The following is a 27,355-nucleotide window of genomic DNA, read 5'->3' as shown; positions in this document are numbered from 1 at the left end:
ACAATTCTTCTGACTTTTATAAAGGTCGTCAAGTTTTGAGCTTATGAGAGAAAATTGGTGAACCCTATGACATTTAGAGTATCCTTTAGAAACATAAGAAATTGATTGGACCACCGAATTTAAATTGTACTTGTCAAGATATATTTAACACAAAGGGATTGTCTCTTGGGAAACTTATCCAATGTGATTTCTATGGCTTCTTCAATCACATAAATACAAGGACAAAATATTGAAAAACTTATGCAAATTGAATTGTCACTTATGCAAATTGAATTGTCGAGAACTTCATGATATTTGTAATAATAGCAGTTTCTTGTTTTCAAAAAATTATAATAAACAGCCTAGAGATGCAAAATGGGTGGTTATGAACATATAAGTGACATGCATATTGGCTTAAAACAACTGCTTTATAAAAATTGAGAATTATCCAATGAGGATTATCTCTTAAGCTGCCTTATGGACTTATTTTACGTTTTTGGAACTTTGAATATTGTTTAGAACTTTGGAGTGGCATATTTACCTATGATATATGTGGGGCACTTCCAACTCCACCAAAGTCTCCCTAACGATCTTACAAAAAGGAGATGCCTGCAAACACAATTCTCTTTTAGCAAAGTCGTTTTGAAGGAATAAAGATAAAGAACATATACCAAAAATGACTCCTTGATGACAAAGAAGCTCTTATAACAATTTTTATATGTCCTATTGAAAAATTAATAATAATTGAAATAATATCATCATCAAAAGGAAATATTGTGAATCAAGGGATCTCCTATTCATCAAAGCAAGCACAAAAGAAAGGCATCAAATGTAATGTTTTCAATCATCTTAATCAAGATGTGTCAAATAGGTTTGATGTTTCTATTGAACTATAATTGTCATACATGAAAAACTAGATGGACAAAGTTTTTCTTGTTCTGAATTCAAAATTGCAACTTTTACATGATAAAAAAAGCCCCCATCCCATGAAATTATTTTGTTCTAAAGCACCAACAACAAAGATACACAATTCCTACAACTATAATGTAAGCTTTACAAAATTAATAAACTCTTTGCATCTTTTAACGTTTAAGGTACTGACAACAATTGGAAGTCTGGATATCAAGCTCTTGGAAGGAATATTTGATCCTCATACATCATTGCATTTACAAAATTGCAGCCTTCCGACAATGAATCCCAGAGAAAAGCATCTAACTAGATTTTTATTTATCAAAGATACTAGCATCCATTTATGGGATTGATTAGCTTAAAATTATTGTTTCTTTGACATTTTGATATAGGTGTATTTAAGGACATAGGGATGACAAAACATTCCTAAAAGTTTTGGGGAAAGGACGGAAGAGCAGTCCATAGTATTTTAGTTAGCATAAACTAAAAAGTAGATAAAATTTTAAAAAGTAAATGCAATGTGTGACACATGCAATGATAATCCTCCCTCTTTTAGGTTCATAGGGCTCTTTAGCTAAGGTATTGGATGGGTCTCAGGGCCTGCACACCTAATTCGGATGTGCTCAGGAGCAAGTGCACACAGAATGGTGCACTTGGATGCACATCCGGGTACACCTCAAGCCCACCTACTTAAATTTACTTGCAAGAATTTAAATTTGTGAGCATTTACTTGCAATTGTTTTTGAGAAAAACCTAAAACGAACCTTTATGAGGCCATAAAATGAAGTATGCCAAGAAATTTTGTGTGGCTTTGAAGGTCTTAATTTGTGCCTCAGGATATAACCATGGTGCCCTCTAACCATCCAAATGACCTACCATAAATAGTAAATATGAATCCAAATGCCCAAGTGATTTTCTAAATGGAGCCTAAAAGGTGCCTAGAAGGAAAACCACAAATAAATTGATACACTGAGATGAAGAGTGCTGAAATAGAAACCTAAAGGGTCACTTGAATAACCCTGAATCACCACCAATGGGCTCCCTAATCACCACATTATCCTATAACAACCACTGAAAATAGGATAATCTCTGAAAATAACTGATGTTTAGGAAGGCACAAAAAGGGGGACATTTTAAAGCACCTTTAAGTATTTCTTTGTAGAGGAGAGGAACGATAAATGCAAAATGCTCAAGCGAATTTACGTGCTAAGTGGATCCCTTTGCCTTGTTATTATTACCAACATAATTGAGGAAATATACATCAATGAAATAACTTCACAGAGAGAACATCTTGAGATGTGGTCAAACCCATGGTTTAAACCCAACAAAAATATGAAAATCTAATATTTAATCTATGGCACCTTCTTGACCTCCCTACAAAATACTTTCTATAGCATTTTCAAGGCAATTTCTTCCATCACCTTGTAGATACAGTTAATGAAGCCGGTGCTTAGTGAAGTTGTTTTGAGATATACCAGAACAAACAAAAGTACTCTCTAAGAACCTACTACTCAACATCTCATAAAAACAGCCATCATTAAATATATGTTTCTTGAATTGAAATATCATCTATAGAAAATTTCATGAGGTAAACGCACAAAAAGGTTAGCTACAAGTTCACTAAACCAGATTAGATAAATGTCTAAGCTTTAAATTTCAAAAATAATTGCACAGATAAACTTCTCTGTTTTGAGGAAAAATGAAATAACAAAGTCCCTACAACTGGTAAACTTGATAAATTGCAATAAAGATACTAAAAAATGATCACAAATACAAATAAGGCAAAAGTATCCAACCTCATAAGCCCACAATTCAAGAGGTTTTTCAGGAACCCTTGAAGAAGTATATACAGATCCCTGTAGAATATAAATTCAAAGATCAAAATCAAAATTTTGAGATCAGTCAAAAAGGGGAAAAAGAGAAGAAAAGGATCATAATATTGTCTAATTGAAATTCTTTCCATGAAACAATGCCTAAATAAACTACCAATTAGGAGGGCGACTAAATTACTTCCTCCATGTTATCAGATGAATATTGAGCAATCAGACCACTTAACTAAAATTGAAGCAAGTTTACCTTCATAAAGTAGGAAATAATAAAACAATAGAAAAAAAACATGCAAAATAAAGCAGAAGTTTATGCGATTATATATATAATATGATAAGCATTAAAAAAATCTGCTAGAAGTAATCATATGAATGACTTATTATCAAATATTTGAACAATGATAAACTGATTGATAAATTGAACTAATATGCTATTCAGCATATTGACCATTCAGTGATCTGTATCTCTGAGTAAGGTTTCATGTATCATTCTTGAAATTGAACACTCAAAAGAACTAACATAAAACTCACACAAATGAAAAATTATTTCTATTCATGTGACAAACAATGCAACATACACCCAAATATAGTGAGTGGACAAATAGGTTAAACAAAACAATGAATGCAAGTTGATTGGTAAACAAGAAACCAATAGATTTAAAATGACAAAACATTTTGCAAGCTTATGTCCATGTCTAAAATTTGATGCTCTCATGTTGACTGGCATCATTGACCGGATATACTTTAGAACAATAAAATTGCCACCATGAGAATACATCATTTTTCAACAGGCATTATCCATTCAGAAATACATTCTAGTTTTCACTCTTATCAGGTAACATACAAAAGGTTGGATCTCCCCACCTATAGGAAAGGTTTTTGTGTCCATATGCAATTTTATCAATTGCTTTCCAAATATATGTACATGACGAAGCATTCTCTATTTTAGTTTGGGAACAATCCCTTGCCTGTTGTTGTGAACAATGTGTAGAAGTGAGAATGATTGGAAACTCTGGTAATTATTGACAATGAGCATCAACAAACAAACTCTCCCCTTGATCACTAGCAAACAAAATGAATAGATGAGCCATTTTAGACATTTATATATTCTCAATATAATTCCATCCTAGCAACATGATTTGAGATCTGTTTTGAGATACTAAATTTACTTCATATATTTATGATCGTGGTAGGATGTTAGAAGATACCATTTATGTCATATTTCCATGTTGAGTTTTGAATTATATTTCTATGATGTAGTTTATATGCTTTCATATATGAATTATAAACTCTATAGATTTCTAACCCTTCTAACCCATCTTATGCTTGTATTACTACTTGACATTATTTTATTTGTGGAGATGCATGTTGTATTGGTCGGTGATGTAGGTGTGTGCAGGAACAAGTACTAAAAGCTTCTATAATGATTTGGAGATGGAACCATTGTCCATATAGACACCTAACCTAAAAGTCCTATTAGAAGAGTCAGATACCCAAATTGGGGACTTGGGAGTTTTTACTCTCATTTGATTTAATGATGTTTTACTTACGTCTTTATTGTGATTTTAGTTTTATGTTTGGGAGTCTCAATATATGTTTGTCCGAGTATATATGGGTGCCCACATATATATCCAAACATATATATATATATATATATATATATATCGATTTGTGTGTGTGGATATATGTACATGAATGTATTTTTTGGTTGGATATGTTTCCTTGTATAATGATATTGCAATCTCTTAATAACTAAAAGTGAAAGAGTAGATAAATAAAATCGATAAAAGAAATTAAAATGTTTAAGAGAATCGAACCCCGAACCTTCTACCTTTCGGTTCCACCCTCAACCAACTCACCCATGTAGCTCTTTGTGAAACATAATATGGAAAGCATATTTTAAACCTTGTCTTAGTAAAACCTAAACCTTGTCTTAGTAAAACCTAAACCTTGTCTTAGTAAAAGGTCACAAGTATTGAACCCTTGACCTCTTAGGAGAGATCATGCAGACTTAACCATTGTGCCATGAGAATCCTTTGAGTAAGGACCATGTTGCAAACTAGATAACCTAGCAATAGTTAGGAATTAAAATGAAATAAAAATTATTAATTAAAGGTTTGATTTATTTAATCGAACCTTAGTAGAGTCGACTGCGATGAACGCAACCTTTTCAATGGCTTTGGCTCCCTATAAATTAGGAAGCTTTCCTAGCAAATAAAGCAAGAAGGAGAAGGGAAAAAAATATGCAATAGCAAAATATTTTGGAAGAAACTTTACACCAGAAGGAAAATGCGGAAAACTTAGGGAAGGAAGAAAGTTCAAACCTAGTTGAATGTTAAGGAGGCCTGGTGATTGAGGATATGCAAAAGCTTCTCCACAACTCATCTCAAGAAAAACAAGGTCTCTGTCATCTTACCTCTTAATTGAAAATGAAGTAAATTAATACAGAAAAGAATTCATTTGTTTTACATGAACAATGTTGCTTGAATTTATGTATGTGTATCCTGTATATCGTGGCTAGTTTTGTATGGTGTTTGCACTCCATATTTGGTTGTATGGTAAATTTGTATGGGAGAGAGTGCTAGGAATTGAATCCCTTGGACTAGACTAGCTGTAAGGTTTCCAGTCTAGGATCTCAGCCCAAACGATGTTGGAAAGCCCTCCATCCAATCAATATAGGAATTCAATTCATAGCATTCATCATATTTGTTTCAGTTCTCTGGTATAGATGCATAGGTATATTGCTCATATGCGCAGATATACCGTTTATATGCATAGCACTGCAAGCATTAACTTGTCAACCTTATGTCAGTCTGTTGTGAACGTATGCACCTTTCTACCTCATGTATGCGCAACCCTGAAAAACAAATATGCCAATATAACAAAAGCGTGGCTCTTCTTTGCAAATGCATTGTTCTATGGGATGTATGTGTAGAATGGATAAAAGTGCAGTTCAAATGTATACATGTGCCTTGCTACTTGATGTATGTGTAGAAATAATAAAAGTGCAGCAATAAGAAATAGATGCGTAGTTATAAAGAATAGATGCACAAGTTTATGGATATCTCTGTCATGTTTGCTCACTACTTGATACCTTGAGGTCAATCTCCTTTGTTGGTATGACTCTATTGTCTTCTACTGTTTACATGACTTTTCTAAAGAATCTTAGATTGTGCTAATTTTGTATGGCATGTTATATTAGTTTTGAGAGTGAGGAAGGAAACCCTAGGCGAGCAGCTCACCATAGGTGTTGGGGCCTAGAAGTGGCTGCTAGAGGATCCTATTCATAGAGACCAATGCCTCGCATAGGCTAGCTCTATAAGTTGAGCAACAAGTGATAACATAATAAAATAAATGGGTTGGGTATGGGTTTCACACATTAATCAATATTAAGATGGAGTATTGTTGGAGTACTCGAAGAGGGGACATTCTATGCAGATCATGGTCCTTAACTCAGGGGAAGGATCCCAACATTACTAGGCCATGTATATCTCATTGGAGTACTCGAGGAAAGGACATTTTGTGCGACAGGATGGTCCTTGGCTCACGATAATGATCCCAACATTGTGGGAATGTATGATGACACTCACCTAGATATGGTTGAACCCCTTACTCTACTTATGCCTCTAGTTGTCCATTTGCTTTGTGATTTCATTTTGAGCATTGTTCTTTCATGGGGCTTTATGTTACCTTTCTACTTTGATTTTGGGTATAAGCCTTAGACTACCTTAGAGCCTAGGTGGATCACGGTTTTGCCTTCTAGCTCAGGGGAGTGGTTCCTTATGGTTCCACACGGTTGGGTGGAAAGAAAAAACTTTTGAGGCTTACACGTGGTCCAATATTGGAGTTTTATGGTGCTTATGAAGATGCTTATTGAGATGTATATGAGGATACTTATGATGATGTATTGAAAGATGTCTCTAAATTATAATGTACTCGATGTATTTGAATTGATGTAAAAGACAAATCCTTACTTGTTGAATTTCAAAGAAAGCAAAGTAAAAGGGTTGGGTAAATAGGAAAGAATGGTTTTACTAGGAACTATTGATATGTAAAGATATGGTTGTTATCTCCCTCTCTTGGAAGTTTACTAACGATAAATGTTGCAGTTATTCTTTTGGAAAAGTTGGAAAGTATTATGTATCAAGTATTTATTAAGAAATGTGTTCCACTTTTGTAATATGATCTTTGCTTTTCAAGTGCCATTTGTTATGTAATTATGTCTTAGAGATAGACATGCTTAGGTTAATCAAACTTAAATACTTTAAGGAAATGAATCTAGGAACTTATTTGTTAGGGAACCTATTAGGACTCTTACACTTAAGATCAAAGTGAACTTAGCAAGTAAAAGATGTTTAAAAAAAAAAATTACTCAACTAAACTTCGCAATGTTTAAGGCTTATCCTTTTGGGTTCCCTGGAGGGACATCACACTCAATTTAGGATAAGCCCACAAGACCAAAAAATAGATTTCATAAAAAAGCCTAAAGAAAGACAGAAAACTTTCCAAAACCAAAGAAATCACAAAGAGCTTATCAAAGATTTTAAGATAATACAATAACTAAGAGACACTGCATTATTATGTATCAATCAAAACAATTTCAGCAACTTGAAAATAATTCTTGAAAGTCATTTTTATTGTTTTCACTCCCTGATCATATACTATCATTTTATTAAATAACTCAATTTATACTATTCCAATAGCTAATTATTGACTAAAGAGATGATTAATAAAGGGCATCCTTCAGAACATGGGCATAGGATTTAGAATGATACATAAATAACTCAATTTCTCTTAATAAATTTCTCCTGACACCCTGTTCTTTATAGTAAAATATTATTCGCATAAGAAAGCACATAAAAAGATTAAATACAATAAAAGGAACGTGTAGAATATAGAACATGGGAACCTTCCTTTCCTGGACGACCAATCATTGCCAGACCTGCAGTTAATGTCTGCAATCCAACAAGAGTATATTACTAGTCCATAACTAAGTGATAAATAAAACAAGAAGCAAATAATATGAGAGGAACAATTTCTTTTTGAGTAAAACTGTACAACCAGTAGCAGCCTAACTAACTGACGAGATGAACTTACTGTGAAAAGCCCAAGGGAGAGCATCAATGGGACCTTTCCATCTCCTAGACAACCAAAAACATTTTAAGGAAATCATAATCCATGAATATGAGATACATAAAAGGAAATAGAGAAAACATGGAAAAGTCAAGAAATAAGAGCATAAAGCTTGAAATATGTTCCAAAATGAGCCAACAACCATATATAAACAGTCCCTCAATGAAAGAATGGCCTAATTTATTATACAAACAACTGCATACTTGGCAACCGAAGCAAGAGAAATCTAAATATGATAGATTAAAAAGAGAATAGTTTCAAATTGTAAACAAATGCATCCATCATACTTAATAAAAATAATCAGATACTACCTAAATATATTCAGAAGCTTAATTATATCGTGATAAGTGAGCTTGACTGTGAGAAAAAATCCATTGTTCCGAAGTAGTTCTGAGATGGTGTAGTATCCCGCACTGGAATATTCTTGAATATTTACAATTATCACAAAAACTTATGCATGCTTTGATGCCATTGTATAAACTCCATCAAGGTTTTTGTATATAGTTTAAGTTGTCAGTTCAAGTATGGGATACATATATGCTAGTACGGTAATTTTTTCCCTTGGGTGCCATATGTTTGGGTATGGTATATAAAATATATATACAAAAAAGTTAAAGAAATATACAGAATTTTAAACCTAAATACATTTGATAGTATGACACTTCATCATTGATCAATTGCAAATGCCAAAATGGTAATGATAATGATAAATATTATATGGCAATTGATAGTGAGAATTTCAATATAATGTCTTATACCATATAATATATATCAGCTGCCCTTCAAAATGCCAAAATGATAAAAAGTAAAACAGTTTTTGTAGTGAGTGAAATGATGCTTTTGGAGGGCATTGCAAACTCTACCATTGTTGGGGATCAGTGTACAGGGAAGAACATCTTCCAGCTATTAGACCTTGGAGCTTGATAGCTCATCCTTAATATCGCATTGACATATGCCTTGTATCTTCATTTTGTTGTTCTTGAGTAGTTTATATTTCCTTATGCTTTCAGTTATGTATTTGATGCAATCTAGTGACCATGGCCTCGATATTCGTGTATATGGTACTCCCTAATGTGGAGTTAAATGTATTTCAGCCATGTGTTGGTGCCGGCTTAGTTTGTGGTTTTTTCTTTATGTTAACCAGCCAAAATGCCACCAATGAGATCATTATAATTCATGAATTTTTCTATCAGAAATTTCTCCAAACCCTAATTGCAAAAGAGTTCAAAAATATTCTTTTAGTTAATTTTTGGCTCTCAGCACCTTTGTGTAGTTTGGGTATCCCCAGGTACATACTTTGGGCAAGCCTATGCCTAGAGGTACACGATACAGGTGTGGGAGGCCTTCAGCATACCCAATAACAGTTCATAACAAGGTTGCATGGGTACTCGTACCCACACCCTTGGTACTCGTACCCACGTACCCAAGTACCGGGTACACGTATCCCACGTACTGGGTACTCGGTGGAGAGCATCATAGCTAAGGACCTTGATTAAGATTCTGATTTTTTTTTTGGTTTTTTGTTTTTGTATTAGCTTGTTGTTTATCAAACTTAATTCAATACCAAATCAGTTTGAGACTTTGATACTCATTAACAATAAACTTTATCAATGTTCAAGTCATAAGTTTATCATTTGCAATATGTCATTATCATATGGTTTAGGATCTTCTTGTTCATGTTTAAAGTTTGCCTTCTTTGTTATGCATCTAAGCATTTATCATGTATTATTATTTCAAACATATAGCAAATCTGAAACTGAAAACAGTACATTACATTTGCAAACTTTATCACTGTTCTCTTGTTTTGAAAAACCATTGTCATGACTCATAATTTCAGATTTTTTATAAATATAAAAGTATAAATTTTAAATAAGTTTGACATACCCAAGTACCTCCATCCCCTATTATGAAAAATACTTAAAACATTCAGCAATAGCATTATATATATATATATATATATATATATATATATATATATATATATATATATATATATATATATATATATATATATATATATATATATATATATATTTGACTTATGGCTCATATTTTCAAATTTCTTGTTTTGAATGCTCAATGTCATGACTCATGACAAATATTTTGATTTTTATATTTTCTATAAAATATTAATTATATAGAAAAAATTAGGCATACACATGTACCCCCGTCCCCTATTTTGAATAATATGTGTACCCATACCCATTCTCATACCCGTTCCCGCTCCTGTACCCACGCACCCATGCAACCTTGGTTCATAATCATGAAAAAAAAAATTATTCTGACTTTAAAGGCATTTTGTCAAATAGTTTGCATTTGGTGTTGTTTGGGCATATATTAATAAATAATCACCCTAGAAATTTATTTCACAATAAATTATTCTTGACTATTAATTTCTGATAAAATATGTATACAAATATTATCTAACAAATAGGCTAACTGATCTTCCTGACATTCATATCCAAATCTATATATTCATTATAAACTGAAATTAGAATATAAATTTATGAGAATAGTTGCTGACCTCATCAAGAAGATACAATTTGCTCCTATTAGGAGATTTCATGTATTTTAAAACCCTTTTGATAGTTGTATGGTTCTCAAATAAAGGTATGGCCTCTTGCAACGATGGTAGGGAAAAAAAGCTGCAACTTCCTTCTTAGCAGCTATGATGGGTTTTAACTATTATTTGACAGATATACTGGGTTCTGCTTAAGCTTTATAGCCTTTTAAAAACATATTTTTTTCCATACTTCCTTATAAGGATGTACTACAATCTTTAAGTGTGGCAGCTTACATATAAAACATTGCCTGATCTCCTTTGAACCCCAATATGCTGCTCTAGACTTTATTCCCCTACTTATAATCTGCATTCTAAAGTCTTTAAGCTTAAAATTTTATATGCTTCCTTTAAGCAACAAACGACCTTCTTTGGAATGTATGACCTCTCTTGGGGCTATAGGATGACTTGCACACACAACATACACAAATTTACATTTTCTGGCAACACTTTATTAACTTGTACCTGCAAAACTAGGAACGAGATATCGCTTCAACACAATTTCATACTTCATGCACATTCAACCCTAATTTCAATCTTGTACGAATCCAAAAACAAATCTTTTCCAGGTGCACTATGAATCTGAATGAATCACACAATATTGACTAGGGAGGTATCTTTCACCACTAAAGCCACTCTTACCATAGGATTTCATCTAAGGCAAAAAGAGAAACAACTTCTTATTTCACAGAGGATACAAGGTTTGATAAAATATTTAGAATAAATCAAATGAATCTCCTCAACCTCATTTTATAACCTTATGGAACTTTCTAAGAATTGTATTATAGATCACATTATAGATAATAACCCTTTTTATCTCCTTACAAGTGACATTATATTAATTTACCTTTTGGCCCCAAGTAAATTCACTTTATGAAAGTAAAATACTCAATAATACAGTTAATTAAATACAACTTAGTAATATCCCCCTCTGATAATGAATTTTAATATTAAATCATAATAAATTTGAAATATAAAATAAAAATAGGTAATAAATAAATATTTACATAACAAACAATGATAATTAGTATTAAATGATTAATGTTATTAGTTATTAATCAGGATAAGTAATATCGATTATATAGTAAATATATTATATTAGTGACAATTATATGAGTAAAACAATCAATATTACATTTAATTTAATCAGAGGATAATATAGTCTAACATAGTATCGTCTTAAGGAGTGAGTAAGTCAAAAAGAAATGTAAAAACCTACCAAACAGTGAGTGAGTCATTAGGCAGACTAAATAAGGCGCCATGATTAAGGCTCAGTGACGATGCAAGTAGCTGGTTGCAAGTTTGATAGCATCCTGTTCTGCTCATAACACTACTCAAACTGAAATGAAACACACTGCTAGCATATAAGAACCCATATCTAGAAGCACACTGATACAACCAAACTAACAACTATTGAAATACATTCACAAACATCCTCTTGAGTTCTAAACACACTGGAAAATTAATTTACCAAACTGATAATTAGAATCAGACATTAACAGGCCTGTAACTGAATACTTTTCTGCACTGGAAAATTAATTTACCAAACTGATAATTAGAATCAGACATTAACAGGCCTGTAACTGAATACTTTTCTGCAGCTACAATAGTACAGTCATATGAAACTGAAAAATAACTTGCAAAGGTACTAAATTTATGCCAATGTTCAAATTATGATTTCACCTAATAAAGGTGCCTTTGAGCCACCTCAAGCAACAAGAAGAAAGGAAGCAATTCATCTTCCCACTTCACATGCGCCTCTATACATGGTACGGACTGGTCAATGATGTACAACCCCTTGAAAATCCACAAACCTTATCACGCAACATATTAAAAAGAAAAAGGGGATTGCACAACCAGCTTAGTGGCTGAGAGGACTCAGCAAGTCAGCCAAGACTCAGCCTGACTCGGCTGAGTCAAAGTCCAGAGGGAAAAAGAGTCTAGAGGCCTGGCTCAGCCCCTATGAGATAAATTTTCCAACTAAGTTACAAATTATCTTTAAAAAGATTACAAAGGACCTTGGAGCTTACAAAATAAAATGAGGATAATAGTGAAGAGCAAGCGTAAACATTAAAAAGGAGATTTTTCCTTATAAAAGCTAACAAGAAACACAAGTTAAATGTTTTAAAATTAGCCCATGAATCTTGAACTTGCAAGAGACTTCGATAAAAAATTGTGTTCCTTTAAATATTATACATGAAAATCATGTGTTCCTCTTAATATTACACATGCCTACTGGGAAGGACGATAAGTTCTTTTAATCAAAATGACACCCAAAAAATGTATCTACACTTTGTAATTTCTCTATAAATTTGATAAAATCATATTTGGCATACAAAATTTATGAGTAAATTGGGAGTGTACGCTGTCAACACTAAGAATTGTCCTATTAAAAAGGAAAAGGGAAATAATCAGCAAGAGTACCATATTTTTCAACTAAGTACTTCATGATATCATCAGATTCATACATTGATACACCTGTGTTAGGATCCACCTGCAAAGTACAAAATAAATTTTCCATTATTTTTAACTACAAATATGATGAGTTGCAAAAACCAAAAAAAAATTAAAGAATACATCTCCGTCAAACAAGGATTGGTACAACTAAAAATCATATTGAAATGTCTGTGGTATTCATAGTTGGAAAGTAGAGCTGTGCAAGAGTCTATAAAATTATAAAGAGGAAACAATGAACCATTGGTGTTAGAATCCAGAGTTTGTGCTTAAAGTAAAATATTAAATGATGAAATGATAGAATTAAAAGTGGGGTAAGAGGTCAACATTCATCAAGTATTAAAGATGATTAAGATGTTAAAAATTCATTAAGAAATGAATAAAATTGGCTTGGTTTTTGAAAAGTAAAGGTTAAGATCCTTCCATGCATATACAATATTCACATATTCAGAGACACAAAGAAAAAGCTCTAACGAAAATCTCGCTGCTGGTCCATCAGGCCTCTTTTGTACCAAATGACTTTGGCAAGAGAAAGCCTCATTTAGAAGCTAGTATAAATAATAAATGTAACATTCTACCAGTCATTCTACCATGATTGTCAGATCGTCAGTCTTCCTACCCTTCGTAGTTTGCAATTTCCTGATTCTCCTTAGAAGACAAATTCCAAAGGGTTTTGATTTTAAGGATAGTCACATTTCCAACTATCAAACACTACTACAGCTTGATGAAATCCAAGCTCTGTTTTGACATGGATCAAGTCCATAATGCCATAACAAACTTAAGAAATCAAGTCCATTTTGCTACTCATAGAAAAACTGGGGGGATAACAAAAAATTCACGTCCATTCACTATTTTCACTTGTGCAAAAGAACATCAAAAGCAGCAGTTTTTTCTAACTTTCTACAAGTTTATTTAGCCTTTTACATTCTATTTCCATCAGTAACTGAAAATTTATAGTTTATTCTTTCCATTCCTTGTCATCAGAAAAGTTGGCACCCTCCCAATATTCTACAATCATCCTTGGACTCTAGGTAAATCATCTTCCTCATCAAAATTTAAATAAATTTTATAGATTCTTGTAGAGAAGACCTAGTTATCACAAACCCTTCTGTGAATGATATTCAAAAATAGGTTCCCTTTATTCATAACAAGAAAAAGTTCCTTTCTACTTGTATGCATCATTTTAAGTAATTTAGCAATGCTACATGGTTATACATGTATCTTCCATGAAATATTTTGCACATACAGCCCCATTAAAATAGAAAAAAATGAACTTATTCACTGTTAGCAACAGAAATAATAAAACAAATATAATGGAACATGCACCATGAGCAATACTGCATTTACAAAAGCAAGAAGTCCAAGGAGTTATTATTTTTTTAAATTAAATTTAAAAGGAAAGAACCAATAGATTGTGTTTTTCTGTCTGTTTCACACTTTAGATCTTATCAATTTAGGAAAGAAGGAAAAGAAAAAAGCATGGTGATAGAGAGGCACCATATATGGAAATTGCTGCTTTCCACCCATTTGAACAACTTTGGGACGAAAATTAGGTCCATTCTTAGGGCATGGATAGTACAGCACGTCCAAATCCAATATTGATATGAGTTCTCTAACCTGTCTCATTCCACAAAAATAATGATTTAGCAATCTACATTTAATGTATTAAAATCAATGACCCCATCAAGCATGTTTACAATTGAATCACTACTACAGCATTTAGATTTGTGGAAATATATTTTGATTTTTCATTCTCAAACCTGTCTCGAAACCATTGTATTCTATCAAGTTTCATTTACTCTAGTTTTGCTATAACATTCAAAACATTTCATTTGTATTGTTCTCACATGGTCCACTTTGATTGGTGATTCCCCCAAGAAATTGGTCAAAAGGTGTGAAGAATTCACATTTTTGACCAAAACTTATAATGGTTCAAATACTATGATTCACATCCAACTATATCTGCTAAGTCCATGACCTATCCGTCCTACAAGAAACATGACATTTAATACTAAATCTAATCAAGCCATTCTTTTTGTAATCTTAACTTTTAACATAGAATATGATGGTCAAGTTCTCAATGCAAGCTACATTGTGTAAAACCTAGTTTGCTAGTAGAGAATAAACTGGAAAGAAAAGGGAACCTACTAAAGCCAATTACAAGATAGATGGAATATAGATATGTAACATCATAAATGTCAAGGGTTTTATTAATACTTTGAAAAGTTATCAACGACAAGAAGCCCAACAAAACTAAAAACTTTGGAAAACGAACAGATAAAAACAGTTATAAGCTTAGTTACCAATTCGAGTTCAATTCGAAATACGGGTTCGAAGAACCGGTTCACTGGTATGGCAAAATTTTGGAAAAGGGTTTGGATTTGTTTGGATTCGTCCATTAAAAAACATGTAAAAATTATATATATATATGAAGCCTAGGCATAATTTAAAATTAGAATGTCACATAGTATCATTACATTATATGATTTAATCATTTAAACAACAAAAACACCATAAACTTTAAACATGTAATCATAGCATCATTACAAAGCATTGTCCAATTGATTGTCATATCTTAGGCCTTGTTAGACAAGTTGAATACAAACAAGAGAGCTCCTTTGTCAAAAGCCCTCTTTATTACAACAGGCATATAGCAAGCTGAGCTTGGAAAGAAGTGTATCATGTTATAAAAGAAGCAGAGTTATACCTGCGGCATTGTTCTATCCCTCAATGGTGGATATTTGATGTTCATGTCTACCACTGGAGAAGTTCATCATCTCCACATACATGATGTAGTCTAGTCCATTTTGTGCAATTAAACATTATCTATGTCAAAGATGCACCCTGGGATGCCTACACTATAACATCTTGCAGGAAAATCAGTGAGCTGTTGATACACAAAAAAGTTTAAAACCTAGGCGAATTTTTGACAAATTGGACCCGAATTTGGTACTGGTTCGAACCTAGACCTGGTTCAGAGGCCATACCAGCAAACCCAGGTAACTAAGGTTATAAGGCATGACATCTCCCTATACCAAATCAAATAAAAATTAAACTGGACATGTGGAGCAATTTCTAACCAAGCATGTATCGCTCTCATTATGTAGAAAGAGAGGATTTGACTAATAGAAGAGGAGTATTACAATTTATTGCCTTGCAAAGATTAGCCAATATTATTGGGAAGCAGTGATGATCAATATGTAAAGTGTATAAATTATTAGTGAGATATCCCAATATATGAGATAATGGGCAGCAACAATCAATTAAATAAACCCAGATGTAGAACAACATGTATGCTTAATTAGGCAAGAAATTCAAATATTGCATAAGATAACACAACAATTCTTCAGCAAATTGTTTTTAAATACTTATATGCAAGCAGATAAAATGTCCCCTTTTCAAGAGTGAGTGTTCAGTGAAGACCCTAGGTCTATTTAATTTCCATAGCCTATAGGATGATTGGGCGTTCTATAAGGGAATATTTAGTTGATTAAATAAAGTTGTCTTAATCTAGAGACAGATCCATAATCCATTAGCCCTATTCACTAGACCCAAGAGCCAACTGTTATCCCTCTTGGCCGCATATGGCTCTTTTCCACCAAGATGAGGGGGTGTATCTAGTGAGTTATCCTCAGGAGAGTAAATGTATAAACTAAGAACCTAAACACACATCTCATGCATGCAGCCATTGAACAAGAATGATATTGCCTGCACCATATAGAAATTCCTGATTTGATCTGTTGATTACTATCCCTCTTGACCTCATGTGGCCTTTTTCCATCCAAATGAGGGGGTATATCTAGCTAGGTATCCTTAGGAGAATAAATAAATAAATTAAGAATCTAAGCACACGTCTTATGCACAAAACCATTGAACAAGAATGATATTGCATGCAATAGATGGACATCTCTGATTTGACTTGTCTATGTGCCTGATTGTTGATATCTGATGACCTGATATGCATCTTCTGAGCCCCTACGCTAATAGGATTGATTCTTGTCCTTGATGCTCTCTCCCATTGTGATCCTCACCACACATCTTAATGTTACCGTTAGGAGAAGTGGCCCTTGGGGAGTTGTTGCTCCCTCAGCAAGGATTGTGCCTCTTTATGCTTCCTCCACGCTTCCTTTATTTCCGGATTATAGTAATTAACTGTCACTGCTGTAATAATGATCACTGTTTAGAATATGTTTTTCTCCATTGATTAAATTTCTCATTGAATGATCGGTTCTCTTTTATATTTCCTCCATCAGGCTGGAGACTTGTGTCTTTCCTTTAAGGTTGTGACCCTTTGGATGATAAGTGTCCTTTCTTAACCTAATCGCTGCCCTTCCAAACTAATCGATACGTGTCCTTTCGGATGGATCGCTGCTACTGCTTGATTGATCTATTTCTCCTTTTATCTGATAAATCAATTTCCTATATCCTACTGCTGATTGAATGCCTTCTCCACTTTATATCTTCCAATATGAGGGAGTCGCCTCTTCATCATGTCTGCCCTTTTGCAATGGTCACAACCTTTCATAATTACCAAACTTCAAAAGAGCCACAACCTTTCATCATTTCTGCCTTTCAAGAGAGCCACAAGCTATCATAATTACTAAAGTCTGCCCTTTTGCAATGGTCACAACCTTTCATAATTACCAACCTTCAAAAGAGTCACAACCTTTCATCATTTCTGCCTTTCAAGAGAGCCACAAGCTATCATAATTACCATCCTTTAGAAGAGATACAACCCTTCATCATTTCTGCCCTTTGAAAGAATCACTCCCTTACTTTCTACCCTCTTCCTTCCTTCCTCCATATCCCCTTTCAAATGAATTCCCCTCCCTTTTATATCTTAAGTTGAGGGAGTCACAACTCCTTATTGCAAATCTCTTGACCTTTCATTAAACTTAAATAACTAGTAATTATGTTATGTTAATTGTTATAATTATATTATGTCAATTATTATTTATTTATTTATTTATTTATTTTATATTCTAATTTTATAATTATTATATATTATTAAATTCTATTTAAGGACGGGGACATTATAGGTGGAGTTTACAGGTGGCACTCTCAGTAAGCAAGTCTACCTTAATTAGCTTGAAACCCCTTTCATTATCATTGGTTTTTTAACTTATGGATCAGCATGTTTCTAACATGCAATGAGTTTTAGATGGGTTAAACACACGAATAATGGTGCCTCCTCCTAGCTGGAGTGTTCTACTAGCCTTCTTGCCACATTTTGAATGTTCGGAGAAATTTCAAGTTAGATTTTCCCACACAAAAGTGTGCCCAGCTCCAACTGCTTTTGTAGGTAGAGCTTACATAATTTATTGCCCATGTTCTTATAGTATTTACTAAGTACTCAATTCTGTTTTCTGTTGAATGGTGAAATTTTGGGATGCCAAGACCACCTTAAAGTACACTTAGGGTTTGATGATTGATTTCCACCTCCCAAAATCACCAATCTCCTGATTACTAAGTCACAAGGTTCAAGTTCGAGTTCGAGTTCGACAACTATGAAATTCGGATGAAGTTCGACAAGTCAAAAAAATCCAAAAAAAATCGACATTAAATTTGCCTAAAGTAATTTTCAAAAAAAAAAAATATATACTAATTTTTATTATTATATATTTTAATAATTGATAAAATAATATAAGCATTGACATATTTAATTATAAATATATGATATTTATGATTTTATAATATAAAATATTATTAACATGTTTTTATATTTAATAAATAATATAAAATTAATAACAGAAATATTAATAACAATAACAAAACATTTGATGATAAAAAATTATAATTATTAAGTAAATCATTAAACATACTATAATAAAAATTTAAAACTATGAACCAAAACCTAAAATTAAATAATCTTTGAACATTGAAAAATTATATAATCCTGCCCAAATTGTCGAGGGAGAGGAATGGACACGAAGCTAGATGCCATTGTCGATGGAGAAGAACGAAAGAAGCCAAGTTCACAGATTTCGTTTGTTGCAAGAACGACCACAGCCTGCGACCTGCACTCACCTGCGACCATGAACTGCAACCTGCAACCCACGACCATGACCATGACTTGAGATTTGTAACCCACAACCACGACCACGAACTGCAACCCGCACTCACCTGCGACCTGCACAAACACGACAACCTACGAACTATAGTACAAACAATGACCTGCAACGTAAGACCGATTTGAGCCGAATTTATATGAACTTTTTATTTATTTTTTAGGTTCGCCGAATTCCGAACCTGGAGCCGAAAATTCGGCAAACCTTGTGACATAGCCTGATTATATCTCCTCTTGAACATTGACGGAAATGTTCTTCAGGCTTCTTCTCTGTTCTTTGTCTTACATGATGCTGATCTATTCTGACATCATCATTGTTCACTCTTTATTAAGATTGAAGCAAACATCTTTACCCTATAAAAGTTGTTAGTAGAAAAGATCATGACAAAACTGTTAAGTTTGTGAAGATCAGATTATATAGGTTGGTATCGATTTACTTATCAATACCAAATTAGAGTTTAAGTAACTCTAAGTTCCAACTTTGGTTTCAATATATAAAGTCTGATTGCAGACTTGATACAGAAACTATCAATTTCTTGCTGACTATATAATTTAATCTCTTGATGACTTTATAAATTATAATATAAGCACTGAAGACTGTTTATAATATATTTTAATCTTCTGACTTCACTGTTTCTGACCTATGTTGACTGCAGATAAGATTCACAAAGACTGTGATGTATGAGTTATGTGTTCTCCAGTGAAAGAAGGCTGTCGACCAGCAGAAATGAGAAGACTGGAAAATGCAATGTGTTCGCTGTGTGTTTTATACTATAGAACTTAGCACCCATATATAAGGGTGACAGGGAGTCACATCCCCAATGGGAGTGACTCCAGCAAGGAGCCACGTCCCATTGGACAGGTGACTTCCACATCCCTTTGTTTAAAAAAATATCCTGCCTTTAAATTGTACCTTTCAACCACGAATTAGTCAATTCAGTTGTTTATGATGAAGGATTATTATTATGAAATAAACAATATTTGAATTTATAATGTTCAATAGTATCTATATATGTTTGTATGTGTCTCTTCATTTATTGCATAATAATAATTATATATATGAAAAGATATATTTACATATCACGTATATTTCAATGAGATTTTATCCGACTGAACTATAACATTAACACTCCCTCTTAGTTTAGAAGCATAAATACATGAATAATACTACACCAATGGTAATATTAGGAATGACAAATTTTAAGGATATCTTTAATATCATTTTGATATAATCTATTATGATCAATCTCAGACATCATAAGATGCCCATCACAATAGAAGGCCATGGTCTTTTTAAAGAACTTAATCCACCATGCAAGTTATCATCTATTGTGATCTATTTAGACATCATTAGATGTCCATCACAATAGAAGGCCATAGTTTGTTTAAGGAACTTAATCCACCATGCAAATTATCATCTATTGTGATCTTATTAGACATCATGAGATGTCCATTACAATAGAAGGTCATTGTCTGTTTAAGGAACTTAATCCACCATGCAAGTTATCATCTATAATGATCTGCTTAGACATTATAAGATGTTCATCATAATAGAAGATTAAGTTATTGAAAGATCGTCACCTTCCAATAACTTTTACAAATACAAGTGATAATCATTTGGAAGTCGTCACTTCCCCGTGATGTACACAAGGTCCGAATAGTCATGACATAACATAAATATTTTCATTAGTAAAATAAATAAATGAGTTGAGAGTCTTTCTCAATAATTACAATTTTATATCAAGCTAACCTCTAAAGTGATTCACCTTTATTTGCAAGAGGTTTGGTGAGGATAACAAAGAATAGTGAACTCCCTCTAAATCCAATATTTCACAAGTGTTTTATGGAGATTTCTTTAGAATGAAAATTTCTCTAAATCCAAGTTTGGATTACTAGCTTCAGCGAAAGAAGCTTGATATTTAAGTCTGGCATAACATTTTGTTGCAGTGTACCCATAGTTGTCGCATCTATAACATTGTAATTTAGAGTTGTCTATTTGTTTCTTGAACGACCATTTAGTATTTGAGTACTTGTCCTTTTTCCTTTTAAATTTGTAGTGAGAATCTGAATGTCTCCTTTTCTGATTCCATGCTAATTCCTCTAGATATTAGATTACACTCTTCTTGAATGCAATCAGCCTTAAGTTGATCAAATTCGGTAAGCTAAAGTTTCCCATGAAATAGGCAGTTCATTAATGTTATCGTGGTTAACTCTTTACTATCATAGATGTGACCAATTGTTAAGAGTTGGTTTCTTAATTCTGTTATCCTCATAAAGTATGAGGTGATGATGTTTGCTTCATCCATCTTTATATTAGCGAGTTGATTCTTTAGAGTAAGAAGCCTACCAGTATTGTTAATCTCAAACATGTCTTCTAAGGCTTTTACCATATCATATGTAGAGTCTAACTTTGTAATAATAGGTAGTAAATGATTTTTCATTCCGTCCACCAATAACTTCATTGCTTTGGTGTTGTTCTTTTCCCATTTACTCTTTTCGTTGTCTTCCTTAGGTTGAGGGGAATTTTCCACCATATTTATTAGATCATGTTTTTTCAAAATTAGCATCATCCATAATTTCCAGGCTTCAAAATCTGAAGCGCCTTCAAATATATCTTCGAGTCTTGTTGTCCTGCATTTTGTCACCACAAAATGTAGGTAATAGTACGAAAGTTTTTCAACTTAGTTTCAAATTTCTTTGAGATAATTCATTATTTAATTGGTCAACATTGATCAATCAATCAACCCCAATTTGCATAATAAATCATTTTACTGCAAGATTTTTCAAGTCCTTTTCGTTTTTCATTTTATGAAACCTGTACTTCATTTTTTAAGCCTTCAAAGTCCTTATTTGCATTTTCAACTATGTTTAGTTGCTTTTAGACTTTTTGTTTCATCCAATCTCTTGCATTTGGTTTTCCCTTTGATTTGGCATATCTTAGAACTTAATCAAACTTGGTAGTTAAAACATATGACCATTTAAGTGCCCAAAAGTAGACTCTCTAGGCACAATCGCATATTTAAAATATGAATGTTATATTTTGATGTTGACATTCACTTTTTGAAACATAACTTCTCTTTATGTTATTTTTTAAGTTACTTTATCACTTAAGTGACTATAGTTATGTTATATTTTCATGTTGAGTTACTTTTTAATTTTTCACTTAAGTGACTATCACTATATAGTTCTAATTTAATGTTAGGTTTTATTTTATGTTTTATTCTAAAACATCTGAGTTAAATATTACTTTTTGAATAATATTTGCACATGGTATATAAACTATATAGTGTAAATATTATTTTAGACCCCTTTAAGTTGTATTAACTCAAAAATCAATTAGATATGTGCTTAATTGGTCACTTAAGTTGTGCAAACTCAATAAAATGTCATCTTACATGTTTACATGCAAATGCATATGTAGAGTCCAATTTTGGCTTTAAAATGCAAGTGTTTGACATGTTAAAACATGTTTACATGCAATGAGCTTCCAAGAGTTCAATTTGCATATAAAATGCACTTCCAACCGATGAATGTTATATGTAAAGTTCCTTGGAGAGTCCAATTTTGCACTAAAAACTGATGTAATCACCCTCCAAGACCCTGTTTTTGCAGCCCCAAAGCCAAAACGTCCAAGTGCATGACATTTTTTGTATGCAATGTGGCTTGGAGAATATGATTTGCACCCAGCCCATGCATTCTCTCTCCAACATGACATGCAATGCCTCCTCTAGAGTGCAATTTGGAATTAGAAGGAAAAATAACATATGCAAATGCACCCAGAGAGTGTGATTTTGCATTGAGAGGAATCTGTTTGATTTTAACTTGTAAATGCAAGGGAAAATAACTTATTGCATCCCAAGAGTCCGACCAAGCAAAACATTGACATTTCATGACAAAATAGCTTATGTCTTTGCATCTTGGGAGTTTGACTGACTAGGCATGTCCAACCAAAATGGTGACTTTTCAAGGCAAAATAAAACATGCAAATGCATGTTTAGAGTCCAACCTTGCATAAAAACTCATACAAATGCCTTTGAAGAACACATTTTTGGGCATTTCCTTCCAAAAACGCCCCAAGCACATGCATTTCAAGGGCACATTTTGACCAAAAACGGCCAGAAATTTGCATTTGGAAGCCACGAAATTCGCATTTCCAGCCACATTTAGGCATTTGAAAGCCGCATTTGAGATTTTGGAAGAAACATTGTTGCAAGGAAATGCATTTTAATGCATATGGTAACCACATTTTATGTCAAGAACATTGGAAACATTTCATGTAAATGCATAAGGACGCCTTTTTTTTTCAAAAATGCCCAAGAACATGTTCCAAGCAAAAACGTTTTTCTTTACAAGGGTTTTCTAACTTGCATCTTGCCTTCCACATGCAAAAATGTCCATGCATTTGACCTCCATTTGCAACTTTAAAATGGTCAACAACTAATGAGTTGTTGCATGCAAATACACTTGGAGACTCCAATCTCAAAGAGGACTCTTTCATTTCAACTTCTCTTTCCTCCACATTTGGCTCATTGAGCTCCAAGTAGAAAATTTCAACTTTTCTTGTATTTCTTGCTTACTTTGCTATTATGTTGCATTATTTGGCTCATCTTTGTCCATTTGTTCAAAGGCATGTCATATCTTATGCATTTTTTCTTTAAATAAGATGAAATTTTCTCATTTCAAATGCTTGAAAATCCTCCAAACTCCAAAAACAAAATTGCATGTTGAAGAACATCTTGAAGTTTGTCATGTCTAAGTCTATAGCAAGAGGTATGTTTTTGTTTTTTACTTAGTTTTGCTTGTTTGTTTCTTGTTTGTTTTCTTTTCCTTTTTGGAAAAACATTGAAGAGTCCTATCGAAGAATGCAAGTGCATCCACATCCTTTGACCTTTCATGTTTTCATGTCAATCCATACTTCATCCATTTTCCAACACGTGCAATTACATCCTCCAAACCCAATTGCATGATTACCTCGAGTAATTACCACATGTAATTACCTCTAGAGAACTCGATTTTCGTAAAAGGTCACTCTTTTAAATACAAAAGTCGTCATTTTGCACACATTCCTATCCGCCTAGCTTGCATTGTTGGTCATACAAACAAAAGTCCATCTTGCACACATGCAATCCATCCTTCTAAGTCCCATTTTGGCCCTTTTTGTCCAAATACATGTTTCGTTCATTTCCAGCCATCAAAGGTGTTCAATAAGTAATCCATACTTCGAACACCCACCCCTCATGGATCTATCATTGTAACTCAAATCCCAAGGTTTTCATGGATCCAATCTCATTGGAAGATGTTTTCATCTTTATATTGTGGCGCACTCTTCAAGATATGTTAGAATTTTTACAAAGAATGGAGACATCCAGTAAAGAAGGCGTGGTTTGAATTAAAAGAAACAATAATTCATTTAGTCTCCATTTTCCCAATAGTTGTTCGAAAAGCTAAGTTTGTGTGGAAATGCGCCAAGCATGTTGCTTAAAAAAAAGAGAATTAAAATAGTTGATGGAAGGTTGTTTTGAGTTTACATCTAGACACCATCAAGAAGGTTTTTAAACTGTCAGAGAATCTAGAATGTCTCATTCTACAAAGGAGAACTCACAACAACTCAAACGAGAAAAATCTTGATCACATCAAGTTTTTAAATGACAACTAGAAACTCATCAAAGAGAATGCAATGGTGCAGAATACAAGAATCCCTGAGCCCGCGATCATCATGAAGAAAAAGGCTTTTGCTAATAGTCTACAGGATTGATTCATTCAAAATCAATAGTTTCAACATTTCCTTTGAGTGTTTTCAAATTTTTAGTTGTAGAAGATGAATTACATGTGATGCAATTGCATGTAATCCGATTGCATGTCCTCATGACATATAATGCAATAATTCTCCTCACCTAGTTTAATAGGGTCAAAGTGGTTGAGTTGCTCTCACTTTTCACTCCTTTTTCTCACTTCTTTTCCTGTATAAGAACGGCCCCCCTCATTGTAACAATCATTTTTTATTGTATGCAAGAAAGCTTTGAAGAGTTGTGCAAGCATAACTTTGATTGTATAGTACTATTTTGAAGAAAAGTGAATACAAAGAAATAATTGGCACTGGAACTTTGATTGAGTGCAATTGCGATAGGCAAAATGGAAGCTGTGACTGCAGTTTGCATATGTTATCTTTGATTCATGTCATTGTTGTATGCTTTCTAAGTTACCGATTCGGATGTGAATTCCAAAGCAGATTCTAGAAGTCCATAGGGATGTGGGGAAAAAAATTGGATTCAAATGCAGGAGGAAATGTGTGTGTGTATATATATATATATACACGATTATATATATAATATACGCAAAGAAGTGCAAGAAATATATAAAAACAAAACATTTGATATTATGACTATGATACTTAACTCTTCATCGAAATTCAAGATATTTCAAAATTCATATCAGGTAACGCACCCAGACCTATCCCTGACAAATCAGTAACTTAGTATGTTTGAAATAATTGAGCATAACGAGTTAAGAAACAATCGAAGCCGAAGCTTCGACTGGGAGCGATTGTGGTGATACATAGACTAGAAGCTTTGACTATAGCTTGTATTACCTTCTCAACTCACAAAAATAGTTATAATTCCCTACTTCTGGTAGTCTTTGTGCCCCAATGGTAGAGGTTATTCTTATAAAATGGATTAAAACAAGAATTAGAGCTAAACCCGTACATTTTCAATCAGCCTTTGAGTTGGTGTTAGTTTATTAATATCACTCTTTCTAGCTGTTAGATAGAAGTGCAGTTAGAGATTTCATCTTACCCATTATTGGCTCCACAGTTAAGTGGATTCTTTCCTGAAAGTTAAGAAGAAAGAATATCAATAACACCCTTGCAAAATCTTTGAATGTAATGGCCCTTGCCAATAGGCCACTACTAACCACTAATGCTGAACTATGACATTTTGTCAAACACTTGACATGCAAACTAAATACACTACTAAAAGTAAAATACTGAATAAAGGAAATTGTTGTGCAACAAATCTACTCAAATAACTGATGTAAAATAGTGCCAATATATTCATTCAAAGATAACCAAATGCTTTTACATATGATATGCGATTTTTCAACTCAAAGAATTACAACATGGAACATTGCAAACAAACCCCTGCTGGCTGAATACAACTGAGAATTTCTTGCAACTACAAACTAAAATGAAAGAACCTGGATTGAGCAAATGTTGGAGACTAAATGCTGAAGACGAAATGATGAAAACGCAACTCCAACCTACCCTCAAACTTGCTGACCGTACGGCCTGCAAGTACAGTCGTACATGTACGGACTGGTACGACACCTGGCAAAAATAAATGCTAGGCTGAAAGGTGTTGAAAATGGTGTAGAAATAATCGCCAGGCTCCAAGGAAAATTCCCCCAAAAAATAAAAATCGAACTCCCAACGAACAATGAGATATGAGAAAAAATGTATGTCCAAACTGAAAATCGAACCTTGCTAGAAATGTCCAAATAAGCCCAACTTAAAGTAGCTAAATACCACTTCCAAAGTGCAACCCTTCAAAGGATATTTCACCTCCTCAGTTATGCAAATCCTTAGGAGACTCCGTTCCTAATGATCAAATGACAATTTGCAGACCAAGATGGCGCCACAAATGCTCAAAGAGAAAAGTAGTGTAAACTCAAGTCATATGATGTCCAAATGAGAGGCCAAGCACCCTATTTATTCACTTTTCTAAGAAACCTCTAAGAACTTCTAGAAGTATCCATAAAATATTCTTGTGAAATCCCTTTATAATGCACTTTTATATAAAAAGTAACTTTATAAAATAAAAAGTGCAACTCAACTCAAAATTATAATATTTTGGCCCCGCATAACACATAAAAATAAAAATATGATAAACCCCATCTCTCCAAGAGCAAATAAGACCATCCAATCCCCAAATAATCATCAAAATGACTCTTTCACCAAAATCATCTGCCTACAAGAGTCCATGATAGGAAAATTCCCTGAAGAATAACATGTCACTAGAAAGGGGACATGACAGTCCGCCCCTCCTGAAATTGCTTGCCCTCAAGCAATCTCAAAGCTAGATGTTGCAAAATATCTTCTCCCTCCCATGTTGCATCCTCCTCAGATAAATCTCTCCACTTCACCAAGTACTCTCTGATAGTCCTCCTACGGAGCTGTCTCTCTCTGCTGTCAATGATGTACTCAGGAACAAGAACTAATTTCCCTTCATCATCCAATGGAGGAAGAACTGTTGAAGGCACAACATGCTGACCCAACACCTTCTTGAGTCGTGACACATGGAAAACATTGTGCACCCTACTATCTGTTGGAAGCTCAAGCTCATAAGCCATCTCACCTACCCGCCTGATAATCCTGAACGGGCCATAGTATCTAGGCTTAAGCTTCTCTGACCCCCTCTTCCTAAGAGTAGA

At 33.5% G+C, this 27,355-nt stretch overlaps 1 protein-coding gene across 1 annotated transcript in view; it reads right to left on the bottom strand.

Annotated features, from left to right (window-relative positions):
* Nucleotides 1-27,355, bottom strand: part of LOC149530377 (Thioredoxin family protein) — a 162,451-nt gene that overhangs the window by 23,995 nt on the left and 111,101 nt on the right. The window contains exons 5-10 of the mRNA XM_089811594.1: nucleotides 14,359-14,478; nucleotides 12,832-12,901; nucleotides 7,812-7,855; nucleotides 7,630-7,669; nucleotides 2,685-2,746; nucleotides 521-588 (exon numbers count right to left, since the gene is read on the bottom strand). Coding sequence (XP_089667720.1) covers nucleotides 521-588; nucleotides 2,685-2,746; nucleotides 7,630-7,669; nucleotides 7,812-7,855; nucleotides 12,832-12,901; nucleotides 14,359-14,478 — 404 coding nt within the window. The remainder of the gene's footprint in view (nucleotides 1-520; nucleotides 589-2,684; nucleotides 2,747-7,629; nucleotides 7,670-7,811; nucleotides 7,856-12,831; nucleotides 12,902-14,358; nucleotides 14,479-27,355) is intronic.

This window comes from Cupressus sempervirens, chromosome 11 (assembly GCF_028749045.1).
Source record: "Cupressus sempervirens isolate cs-2001-9-10 chromosome 11, ASM2874904v1, whole genome shotgun sequence".
Classification (NCBI taxonomy): domain Eukaryota; kingdom Viridiplantae; phylum Streptophyta; class Pinopsida; order Cupressales; family Cupressaceae; genus Cupressus; species Cupressus sempervirens.
Note: the sequence above shows the minus strand (reverse complement) of the source record. Positions and strands in the feature narration are given on the sequence as shown.